This window comes from Orussus abietinus, unplaced genomic scaffold, assembly GCF_000612105.2.
Source record: "Orussus abietinus isolate OABI.00-Male unplaced genomic scaffold, Oabi_2.0 scaffold79, whole genome shotgun sequence".
NCBI classification, from domain to species: Eukaryota; Metazoa; Arthropoda; class Insecta; order Hymenoptera; family Orussidae; genus Orussus; species Orussus abietinus.
The window spans coordinates 282,947-295,793 of record NW_019394231.1 but is presented as its reverse complement, the minus strand read 5'-3'; the positions used below and the strand labels follow the sequence as shown (position 1 = coordinate 295,793).

The window sequence follows — 12,847 nt, the reverse complement described above, 5'->3', positions numbered from 1 at the left end:
GCAAAAGCCCAACGTTAATTAATACTAATCTCCGGCCTTACATTTCTATATAATTAAACCACACCACCGGTGTATTTTCATTTATCACAATTCCCGACTCCCTCCGTTATCGGGAACTTACTTTACCACTTTCCTTTAATTTTTTCACATCCCCTTAATAGACATATTTTCTCCGCGATAGGGCTAAGGAACGACGATGAAAATCGGGAAAAAAATTCATATTTGGTCTTTTCGGGTCTGTAGGACACTTTGACTAATTATAATTTCATTTATCACAATTCCCGGCTCCCTCCGTTATCGGGAATTTACTTTACCACTTTCCTTTTATTTTTTCACATCCCCTTAATAGACATATTTTCTCCGCGATAGGGCTAAGGAACGACGATGAAAATCGGGGAAAAAATTAATATTTGGTTTTTTCGGGTCTGTAGGACACTTTGACTAATTATAATTTCATTTATCACAATTCCCGGCTCTCTCCGTTATTGGGAATTTATTTTACCACTTTCCTTTTATTTCCTTAATAGACATATTTTCTCCGCGACAGGGCTAAGGAACGACGATGAAAATCGGGAAAAAAATTCATATTTGGTCTTTTCGGGTCTGTAGGACATTTTGACTAATTATAAAGGCAATTACCTCAAGATCGTCTCCAGCAACGAATCTAGGGTTTATCTAGTTGCGCGCGAATCTCCGGATGGAAATTAAAGCACATAAATGTTTTACGGCCCAGGGCCGATGGGACATTATACGGCAATTTACGATCTCGCCTCCCCGAAGCTCCCGATATACGAAAGGAGCTTTATGTACAACCCAGTACATATGTATGTAATTTCGACGTAGACTCTCCTGGATGCACCTTTACCCCGTTCGGGGACCTTCGGCTCTTCTCGTCCCCGAAACACCCTCCGACCTCAACGAAAGTCATTAAAATCAACCTCAAATGATTTAAATTTAATTACGGAACTGATATTAATCTATGCAAAATGATTCTGGTAATTGCAGATAAATTTGGAAAAATTTCTCTCGGCGTTTCTGCAACTGGTGTCGGACTGAATAACCGAGCGGGTAATCCGACGCTGAGATCCCGACTATTTTATCCCGGTTCCGCCTCCTTTCCGGATCTCTATCCTGGGGGAAAAGCCGCAAGGGTTGTCCGCAAGCTCGTGGAAAAATCACCGAATCAATCCCGAAAGTCGGAAGTAGAGGATCTGCCTTTTCCGGGAGAGACTCGTTTATCTGCACAGGTGCAATCTGCAACCACCTGTGCACCGACATGCTCTAGTTTCCCCGACATTTCGCCGAGGCCTTGGAATATACTGGGTCGAATTATGCTCGGCAATTCCAGTACAATAATTAATAATTAAAATATGATCCCATACATAAAATAATTTATGAAAAAAAAAAATTCCGAATAATAAAATGAAATTTTTCGAAGAAAAATCAAGGTCGATATACTTCACCGAATTATGCTCGGTAATTCCAGTACAATAATTAATAATTAAAATATGATCCCATACATAAAATAATTTATGAAAAAAAAAATTCCGAATAATAAAATGAAATTTTTCGGACAAATTCAAGGTCTGGACGAGTCTAATTATTTGGGCCTGTTGAGGTTTTCCGGGAATTTTCCAGATTTTAAGTATGGGAAGAGTGATAGAAAATTATTTAGAATTCAATTTTTATCGTGTCACGGGATTTCTTAAGTCTCGCTCCTCTGGATTTTTCTTCCTCTTTTTTCCAATTCCGGAGGAAAAGTCGGTATCCAATCCAATCGGCCTGAAACTGGAAAAGCTCGGGGTTTTACGACCCTTCTGGCCGATCGATGGTGGTTTTCATTATGGGGAGTTCATGAAGAAAGGACCGCTAGCCGAAACACCTAATCATTCGGAACTCGCAGGATCCATTCTTAAAAAGCTCCTTTATAAAGGGTCCCCCCCTCCGGAGATCCTTCCCGGTAATTCCCGGAGGAATCAACGAAATTCCAGGATCCCGTGAATAGCCTCTCCCCGAGCATCTGGTTCCATATTTCCTCATTTTAATTCCGCCATGTGACCGTGGAGTCGCGGAATAATTTCGGCGAGATCGTCGAAGCGAAGCGGAAGGAGATACCAATAATCCATATCGATAATCATTAATTTGGCATTCAAATAAACCTAACCATAATAATTCCGGGGTATTATATCCACGCAATCAATCATGTCCTTTGATATGAATTTCTAGAAAATTTCGAGAGATCGTCGAAGCGAAGCGAAAGGAGATACTAATAATCCATATCGATATTCATTAATTTGACATTCTAATAAATCTAATCATAATGATTCCGGGGTATTATATCCACGTAATCAATCATGTCCTTTGATATGAATTTCTAGAAAATTTCGAGAGATCGTCGAAGCGAAGCGGAAGGAGATACCAATAATCCATATCGATATTTATTAATTTGGCATTCTAATAAATCTAACCATAATGATTCCGGGGTATTATATCCACGCAATCAGCCATATCCTTTGATATGAATTTCTAGAAAATGTCGAGAGATCGTCGAAGCGAAGCGGAAGGAGATACCAATAATTCATATCGATATTCATTAATTTCTCATTAAATAATAACGCTCCGCATAGAAGCATCCGCAGAGAAAAGATGCTTCTAAATTTGTCCAGTCTAATAAATCTAACCATAATGATTCCGGGCCATTATATCCACGCAATCAATCATCCCCTTTGATATGGATTTCTGGAAAATTTCAGCGGTCCTCCGTGATTCTCGGAAATTTAATATTAATTTCATATCTCGGCCAGATGTGCCCCGAGTCCAGTCGTAGGTCGAAGTCGGCACCTCCATGGAAGTCGGCAAGAAGTTAGGGCCTACAAACGGAGGCGAAGTGGCACTATAATTAATTCCCATCCACGAGGCGCGGGTCGATCCATCCTGTCCTCGCGGGGGGTCCGCGTAAACTCGGAAACGACGCCAATAAACCCGAGGCCGAAACTACTTGGCCGAACTTTGATGGTTGGTCCGTAGGTGGTTCCATGGACGTCGTCGGATATCTCGTGGGCCTTCGCGATGCTCGCGGAATTGAATTTGCCGATGGTTTATTGCCCTCGTAAAATCCTCCGAATATTACGCCCTGGACCAGGATGCTGCGGAGTCGCGAGTTCGAAGATCGATCGATCGATGCACCTTCTGCTCATCGAATTGATTTTTAATTGAAGGGTTTGGATACCCTTCAAATAATTCAAATTATGCAAAAATAAGGGGAGCATATTTCTCGCCCAAAGATTTTTAATAAAAGGATCGAGATGCAACTTCAGGAAAAATTCTCCCAAAAATTCGAAGGATTTCATATTTTCCGGATTTTCTCGTATTTTAAAAAATGACCAGGATACTGCGGAGTCGCGACTTCGAAGATCGATCGATCGATATTCCTTTCGATCCTGGAATTGATTTTTAAGCCAAGGGTTTGGATATACTTCAAATAATTCAAATTATGCAAAAATAAGGGGAGCATAATTCTCGCCCAAAGATTTTTAATAAAAGGATCGAGATGAAACTTCAGGAAAAATTCTCCGAGAAATCCGAAGGATTTCATATTTTCCGGATTTTCTCGTATTTCACAAAGTGTACGTAGAAAACGTTTTTTCTAATGTAGAAAATGTGAATTTTAGGATTCGGTGATGAAAAAGTGCAATTTGGAGATATTCCCTCATGATGTCCCTTTTCTCTCCGGAGAAGGAACCGGGTGATATATTTTCGATTCTTTCTCGTATTTCCCGTCATTTCCTGTTCGCTCACACTTTTATCTCGCCATTCCTTCGTTTCTACGCCGAGATCCGCGTGTTTCGAGGCGGAGAGAAAAAAGCGGCCGCTCGATATGCAGAGCTTCCAATAAGTCCTGGAAAAAGGGTGCCGTTTTATTTCCGGTCGGTACGATCGCCACCTTCTCCGTTTCGCTCGCCCAGAGGCGCAAAAGAAATCTACGAGGAGGTCGTATCGCCCGCGAAAGTGGAACTTACTTCGCAATCTGAGCGGAATCTCAAAACCCAATTTCCGGAAAGGACGAACGAGCGGACATCTCGAGCTCCGATTTTCCCTCCCCTCCGTCCGGGAAACGAGATGCGTTTTCCTAGGAATTTATTAACTCGAAACGTCACATACCTTCCGTAGTATTGTTTCGATCCCCTTTAAGAATTTTAATAATTATCTAGCGACATAATTATCTAGCCCAACCGAAGGAAGCGATAGCACCGTTCACTAAACAACTCACGGCGGCTTATGACGTCACCCTGGACCATATTTACCATTTTTATTTAAACAAATCTGTCGGTCTCAACAACCTGGTTCTTCGATTTCTCCCCGCAGGATAATGGAAAGTTTCCCTTTGTGATGAACCGCGCGGAAAAAAAAGAAAAATCGTCCTTACCGCGGAAACGGGAGATAAATCTCCGCGTGATAAGCGCGGTCGCCGTTGGCTCCATTACCCGATAACTTCCGAATTTTGCGGAAAATATCCGGAAAATCCACAGGGAGCTCTAGTAGCGCCGTAATCATGACTCCCCGCGACCCTCCTTTATGAGCGGAAAATTGTCCGCCGAGTAATTTCCGTCAGGGTCATTACTGTCGTTCCGAAGGAAATTTTACGCGACGGTCGGCGCCATATCGGGGAAATTTAATACCGCGTGTCTGGCCATTTTTCAAATCCTCCAGAGAGGAAATCTCCCCAGGCTTAAATTTCGTTCGAGCCCCGCGTATCACCATCCTAGATAACAGACAGCCTTAAGAGTGAAAAAAGCCGGCCGAGCAAATGGTCCGAAAATGAAAATCTCCGAATGTCAAATGACTGTAAATTAATATATATACACGGATCATATTTTATTATGATTTATCAGGATTCCTATTTCCGATTGCAGGTGAAAGTGATGTTACGAGTGTCCACGGGGGATGGGGGGAGTTTTTTCAACGCCGATAAGAGGAAGAAACAGGTGACTCTGGTGGACCCAGCATCCGCACAATCATCCACTGCGGATGATAGACGACCGACCGTCGCCGCCCCCAAGATGTTCGCCTTCGACGCCATTTTTACGGAAGAGGACTCCCAGGTTGGTTAAAAAATCACTTTATACTTCTTTCCATGGTCTTTTTCCCCTAGAAGGTTAAGGTGAAGTGAAACCCTCTTCAGATCAGTCGATTTGAATGCAACACTTTTTTTTAAGGGTAAAAGACCAAACTGTCCGAAACTTTGAGAGATCGCTCCTGATCATCTAAGAATTGTCCTGACACTTTGCAAATTTTGATTTTTTAAACAAATTTTTGTCGTCCGATCGGGAAATTAAGGTGAAGTGAAACCCCCTTCAAATCAGTCGATACGAATACAACACTTTTTTTTAAGAGTAAAAGACCAAACAGTCCGAAACATTGACACGTCACTCCTGATCATCTAAGAATTGTCCTGACACATTGAAAATGTGGATTTTTTAAACAAATTTTTTAACAGTCCAGACCGGAACCAAAATGCCGTCGAGCTCTCATATTTCGATCAATATACAATTATCGAAGGCTCTGATGTGAGAATCGAAAGGGTCAGGACAATTTTACGAGAATTTAGAACACTCTGGTAATCGATAAACTCGCATTTGAACGGGATAAAGGCAAAAAAAGTGTTGTATGCGCGTCTATGCCAAAACGATGGTAATACGAGGTCTCGGAGTGAAAATTTAATTGACCTGTAAATCACAGATGGCGCAGGGGGTCCCTCTGCAGCCAATTAGGGCCCCAGAAAGCATGAATCCAGAGGATTTCTGGAGTTTTACTTCGATTTCTTTATAATTATTGTACGAAAACGACAGGGGGAGTATGCCATTTGGTACAATACCCAATATAATTCGACCCAGCTGTCGATATAAAAACGAACGTCGGCAACGTAGGCATTTAGAAAAATCTTCTTTATCGACGTCGATCAAGTTCCTCGACGTGTTTCACTTCACCTTAAAACGATCACCCGAAGATGCTCTCCGCCGAGTTTGGGTTTCATCTCGAAGACGATTACTCGTCCTGGAATCGGATATGGTGATTCAGAAATGGCGAGCCTTGATCAAGGATCTCGCCAAGACGTCGACGTACGTGCCACGTCGACCTCGAGTTTATCCCGGAAACGCAGAGACGTCCCTGCCGGGCGCATAACTAAACTAATTTCCTAACCTCGAAGCCCTCCACCCTCCGACCGGAAAAGCCCTCCGGGCGGATGTTGCTCTTAGCCGCGACTTCGTCTTCGGCCTTCGCCCTGCGTTTCCGTCTTCCCCCTCGGAAATGCTCCTCTCCGAGGGTGTATCCGATTCCGTCTCGGTTTCTCTCTCTCTTAAATGTGTGCCAAAGTGCGCCCCTCGGCCCAAATCTGAGCAAACCACCCTCGTTTGCTACGATTTCCCGCACCGAAATCCCTATTTTTCATTTTCCCTAATTAGTCGCATTTTATGAAGACTTCCCCGGAATTTGCGGAGGTCTCCAATTCCGAGTTAACTTCTGAATTTCTGCTCCAGGTTCGTGAAATGAAATTCCGGGAAAATGGCGATTTTGGTAGGGAAATCTTGGCGAAAATCCCTATTTTTCAATTTCCCTAATTAGTCGCATTTTACAAAGACTTTCGCGGAATTTGCGGAGGTCTCCAATTCCGAGTTAACGTCCGAATTTCTGCTCCAGGCTCGTGAAATGAAATTCCGGGAAAATGGCGATTTTGGTAGGGAAATCTTGGCGAAAATCCCTATTTTTCATTTTCCCTAATTAGTCGCATTTTACAAAGACTTCCCCGAAATTTGCGAAGGTCTCAATTCCGAGTTAACGTCCGAATTTCTGCTCCAGGCTCGTGAAATGAAATTCCGGGAAAATAGCGATTTTGGTAGGGAAATCTCAGCGAAAATCCCTATTTTTCATTTTCCCTAATTAATCGCATTTTACAAAGACTTTCCCGGAATTTGCGGAGGTCTACAATACCGATTTAACGTCAAAATTTCTGCTCCAAGCTCGTGAAATGAAATTCCGGGAAAATAGCGATTTTGGTAGGGAAATATTAGCGAAAATCCCTATTTTTCATTTTCCCTAATTAGTCGCATTTTACAAAGACTTTCCCGGAATTTGCGGCGGTCTCCAATTTAACGCTCAAATTTCTACTCATCATGAAATGAAATTCCGCCCAGCCTCGACCGCTGGTGTCGAAAATTTCTCAAAGGCGCTTCTTTCCTAATTTTCCCAAAATCTCTTGTCTCCAACCCAGTGATAATGAATTAAACATCGGGATAATTGAATCGTCCCTTGCAACGTTATCCAGGAAAATGCACCGGGACTGGGTTAACTAATTCAATTGTTGCTTATAACTTCAGTGGTAACAAAGAGATTTACTCAAACCAGGTCCCTTTCTTTATGGAACGAAATGGAAAAAAAAGAAAACGTCAGCGGTGGATTTTTCCGACGGTACAGCGGAAATTCCGCAGATTGTGGACCTTTCGGCGGTCCGAAACGTCGATGTCGGTTCAATGGGATATCGAGTGTTCGATTCGAATGGAAAACTGGAATCTGCATCTTTTCCGCTGCTCTCGTCATCCCCTGGGATATCTCCCCCTGTCCAAAAGGCTCCCTAGGGATGATCAGGCCGTCGTTTCCAACCCCTGGAATTCCTCCACCGACTGCCGGTCGCGTTTAGAAGAACCGATCGATTGATTCGATCAAAAGTCCGCTGATCGATTGTCATCGCAGGAGCACAATGGGTCCTGGATGCTTCAATGAAAACGAACCCGTACGTGATCCTCGTTCCACCTCCAGGATCTGCCAGGACGTCGCAAAGGGGATATTCCGAAAGTCCTGGAACGTTTCTGGACTATCCCGAAGAGGGAATTTTTTTACAATCATTTATCAAGCCTATGAAATTTACTCCTGGTCTATTTTTTAAGTCTCTTCGAGGTGCGGCTTTTCTCGATTTCTGGGCCTCGAAATATCTCCCCATCGAGGGAGGTCCTGCAGGACCTCGCGTTGAGAAGAACCATGGGGACCGATCGATTGATTCGATCAAAAGTCTGCTGATCGATTGTCATCGCAGGAGCACAATGGGTCCTGGATGCTTCAATGAAAACGAACCCGTACGTGATCCTCGTTCCACCTCCAGGATCTGCCAGGACGTCGCAAAGGGGATATTCCGAAAGTCCTGGAACGTTTCTGGACTTTCCCGAAGAGGGAATTTTTTTACAATTATTTATCCAGCCTATGAAATTTACTCCTGGTATATTTTTTAAGTCTCTCCGAGGGAGGTCCTGCAGGACCTCGGATCCTGGCCCCGCTCATCCTGCAGCCGTTTCAAACGCAGGATTCAGGATTGTTATCGGGCCTCGGGTTCGTTTGAATTTTTTAAGGGCCGATTTGCCGATTGGCTATCTTTTCATTTCCACCCTCGTCCTTTCGGACATCCTGCCATTGTGCCCGAAATGGAGCCCTTTGATTTCGGGTCTCCGGGAGAAAGGACCGATCGATCGATTAGGTATCGGCCGGCACCCCAAGTTCTTTGACGCGACCTTTTAAATTGACTTTTGAGGACTATTTTTTTTTTCTAATTCTTCCTTTGAACATTTAAATCCCGACGATAAGGACTAAACGTCTCCAGAATTGATCCACTTCATATCTCCGGTTTTCCATTTTATTTCTCTTATCCCAATGTTTCTAAATTCTATCCTGCCGGGGTAATATTTCCCTTTTATTTCCACGGTCTAATTCCGCGGGGGAGGCATTTCCAAAGGACACTCGGAACGTCGGCAGGGTCCTTCGGGAAATGGAGTAAGGTCCTGAAGTCGATTTCAAGAGGCAATGGTAACATCGGAAAAGTCGATCATGCACGAGAGGGCAAAGAAGTTAGCCAAGGCCGGAAAGCGAAGGAGTTAGGATGGTAATCCGATTGTCCTGGGAGTCCTGAGGGTATTCCTTTATATCCTGGATACGCGCAAAGAGGGGCAGCATCTCTCGAAACCATATACGCGCACCCTGTGTACGCGTATATATAATTACATATATAAATGCAAATATTGTAACGCATCTCCTCCAGGCACATGCCCCAGGATCGGTCCTGCTGCAAGGATGCACCTCTCCTCCGTAAAGAGATTCCCTTTGAAAATCCTCTTCGTCCCTGCAGCCTCCATTTTCTTTTCGACCCCGTGTCTCCCCCGCAGTCCTTTGCAGCCCAGAAAATCAGGATAACCGGATAAGATAAATCACTTAATCGCTCCGGGGTCCAAGGATTGACATCCTGCGTACATATCTCACATACTTAAATTACCGACGAGGATCAAAAAGAAAATTCCTCCTATTAGAGAATCTAAAAACAGAGGCAGAATTTTTCATATCCGTGAAGAACGCGTCCTTTGGCTGGATTTTTATGGTAAAAAAAATTAACCTAATTGCAATCGCGCAATGCCGATCCAATGATAACGTGATTTTTTGACGAATTCAATTCATCTCAATTTTAGGGTTTAGTGAAACAATATCAATGATAAGTCGATACAGCGGTCAATATCAATACCAATGTCGGGGATGTAGGTATTTAGAAGAATCTTCTTTACCGACGTCGATCAAGTTCGATGCGCTTCACATCACCTTAAAGGGTTAAAAGGATGTCACCCGAAAAATCGGGATGCAGTTTCCGGAGTCGGACCACCAGGACTCCGATAAGCACCTCTGCGGCTGATAAAGTGGACTTTCGTCCAGTGGACGGTAACCGGGGGTAATAATGAAAGATCGACAATGGGCAGAGCATGCAGATGAAACCCACCGGCCGAATCAAGCCGAACATCCATCTCAATTACTCGGGCTGCATCGGCACGTGCGAATCCCTCGGGACAATTCCATTCCTTCGTGCACCCGGCCCGGGACAATGCGTCCTGTACGGGATAATTCAGTGGTGCCATTATGGCCGACTCGGGACAAGGGCTTTATTATTGACTTACTGCCGATAGTCACGCCGTTAAATTGCGTCCCCGTGTGCGTGTCATCCGGGAGTGTCCACTGTTCCCCCCTGTCCTCCCTATCGGCTGCTCATTTCCCCGGAAAATGCCGATTGGACATCTCGTCTCGCGCGACGCCCTTCAAAGGAGATCCCGAAGGAGCAGACTTAAAATCGGATATGGTAATCTCGAGTTGAAAATTCCGGAAAATATATTTTTAACATGGGTTGCGGATTTTTTTCCGATATTAAATAGACATTTTAGAGGAATCTTGATTTAATTAACCCTTTGAACACGGAGCCATTTCGACATATGGGCGAAATTCGGCTGACCGTGCAGGCAATATTGGACCAAACGTCGGGCGCCTTTAGGCGCTCTTAGTAGCCAAAGGGTTAAGCGATGGAGTTCCAAAATCGGATATGGTAATCTCGAGTTGAAAATTCCGGAAAATATATTTTTAACATGGGTAGCGGATTTTTTTCCGATATTAAATAGACATTTTAGTGAAATATTGATTTAATTAAGCGATGGAGTTCCAACATCGGAAATCCCACTTAAAATCTAAAATGGTAATCTCGGTGTATTTTTAACATAGGATGCGCATTTTTTTTTATCGGGACATTAAATAGACATTTCAGCGAAAATTTCATTTAATTAAGCGATGGAGTTCCAACATCGGAAATCCCACTTAAAATCTAAAATGGTAATCTCGGTGTATTTTTAACATAGGATGTGCATTTTTTTTCCGGGACATTAAATAGACATTTCAGCGAAAATTTCATTTAATTAAGCGATGGAGTACCAAGATCGGAAATCCCTCGGAATGGTACTCGCAAATGGATGCTGCCAGGTGGGTCCGGGATAATTACCGGTACGTATCAATCCATAAACAGGGTCACCCAAATTGGTCCCGTGCATTTGACGGATCCTCGTCAAGGTCTTAACCTGGTCCGTCGATGGTCCAGGACCATCGGGCCATGGACGTGGTCCATATAACCGGAGGCGACCGATGTACTCTCGTAAACCAATCACACGGTCCCGGGACACGCAGATGCAGCCTCCGACTCTCCCTGCAGATTGGACCGGCCACTCGAAATGCATTTCCATATTAGAGAGAGAAATTGATCCACCTAGAACTGGATGCGATCCTCCAATGCGCTTTCTCGAGGCACCTGACAGGGAATACATATTTCCCGAAAAGCCTCAGAAATTCAGAAGCTCACCTGGTATCTGATATCTCACCTTATCATATCTTAAAAAAGAGGAAAAATTTCTTCCCTTCTAATCCTTTTCCCTTTGTAATGTGAATCGTCTTACAAGGAAAGTACCTGAGGTGTCCCCCTCCGATTTTGTTAATTTTTAAATATGTTATAGAGGACTAAAATCTAAGGGACCCGTGTTTTTTTTTTTTCATCGGCGGATAAACACTTTTAGGGGGTGAAATCAGGCTTCAAAGTTGGCCGTGAAAGGGGGTGAGTTTGCTGTTTCATATAGAAGCACTCGACCGATTTTCATGGAACAACCGTCAAAATGTAGTGGATGAAGAATTATGAAACATGCATTTGGAATTTTTCGAAACAATTCATTTTTAAGGGGTGAGCCACCCCTTTGAATACTTCTTTTACCCCTTACGCGAGCAGTAATTGTTCTATCCAAATGAAACTTTTTTTGTATTGCTCTGGTCTATAAATTAACCAAGTTTCATATGGATAGAGCAATTACTGCTCGCGTAAGGGGTACAAAAAATATTCAAAGGGGTGGCTCACCCCTTAAAAATGAATTTTTTCGAGAAAGTCCAAATGCATGATTCATAATTCTTCATTCCCTACATTTTGAGGGTTGTTTCATGAAAATCGGTCGAGTGCTTCTATATGAAACAGCAAACTCACCCCCTTTCACGGCCAACTTTGAAGCTTGATTTCACCCCCTAAAAGTGTTTATCCGCCGATAAAAAAAAAACACGGGTTCCTTAGATTTTAGTCCTGTATAACATATTTAAAAATGAACAATCGGTACGTGATGGAGGATGTGATTTTGGATATTTCGGAGATTTTGGCACAATTTGAAATATCTTTACAGATCGTTAGGTGGAGGGTCGAAATGGATCCTTGCCGATCTCGATATCCCAGGATCTAAAAATGACAACGGTGGATGAGGATCTCTTGTCGACACCGGTTCCGATTTTCCACCCCTAGGATTTTCCAAATGCTTTTTTGATCCCGAGCTCCTAACTCGGGGTGAGCACTTGCTCCCCAGGCGCCAATGATGCCAATCTACCGTGTAAATCGCGACATATTTCACGACACACGGGAGAGAGAGAGAGAGATACTACCCCCGCTAAGGGAGCAAGAGAGAGAAAAAACTACCCCTGCATTTAGGGGATGAAAGTTTTCAAGTCGTACCCCTCCACATGCCGCCCTGATTTCCAGCAACCCCATTTGGGGTCTTTTCGAGACCTCCGGCGACACTTAGGGAGACTGCCACTTTTTCGTCCGAAATCTACAAGTATTGTAATAAATAAAATAAAATCACCCTGCCGTGAATTTTTGTCAAGAAAAATCCCATTTAACGAATGACTTACGGAGGAAAGTAAAATCAAGGACCTCGCGCAGTTGATGATTTTTGGGAATTGGCAGAATAGATTTTTTTACCCCCTTTGAGGACGGAGGAAATTTATTAATGTCTTTCGCGGCAGTTTTTGATAATTTTCCAGAGGGGGGCGAGGAGGATTCGAGTTCATAGATTTAACTCCCAACAGGGAGAACTGTTTACCGCAATCTACACTTTCATCTGCAATTCTATTACTCGGGAGAATTTCTTAACAGACTCTTGGAGACTTTCCGGGGGTTGGAGAACAGGTGGCGAAGGGT

The 12,847-nt window shown here is 43.5% G+C and overlaps 1 protein-coding gene across 1 annotated transcript in view; it reads left to right on the top strand.

Moving 5' to 3' along the window:
• Positions 1-12,847, top strand: part of LOC105694763 — a 211,105-nt gene that overhangs the window by 175,924 nt on the left and 22,334 nt on the right. The window contains exon 6 of the mRNA XM_023431772.1: positions 4,914-5,102. Within this exon, the coding sequence (XP_023287540.1) occupies positions 4,914-5,102 (189 nt within the window). The remainder of the gene's footprint in view (positions 1-4,913; positions 5,103-12,847) is intronic.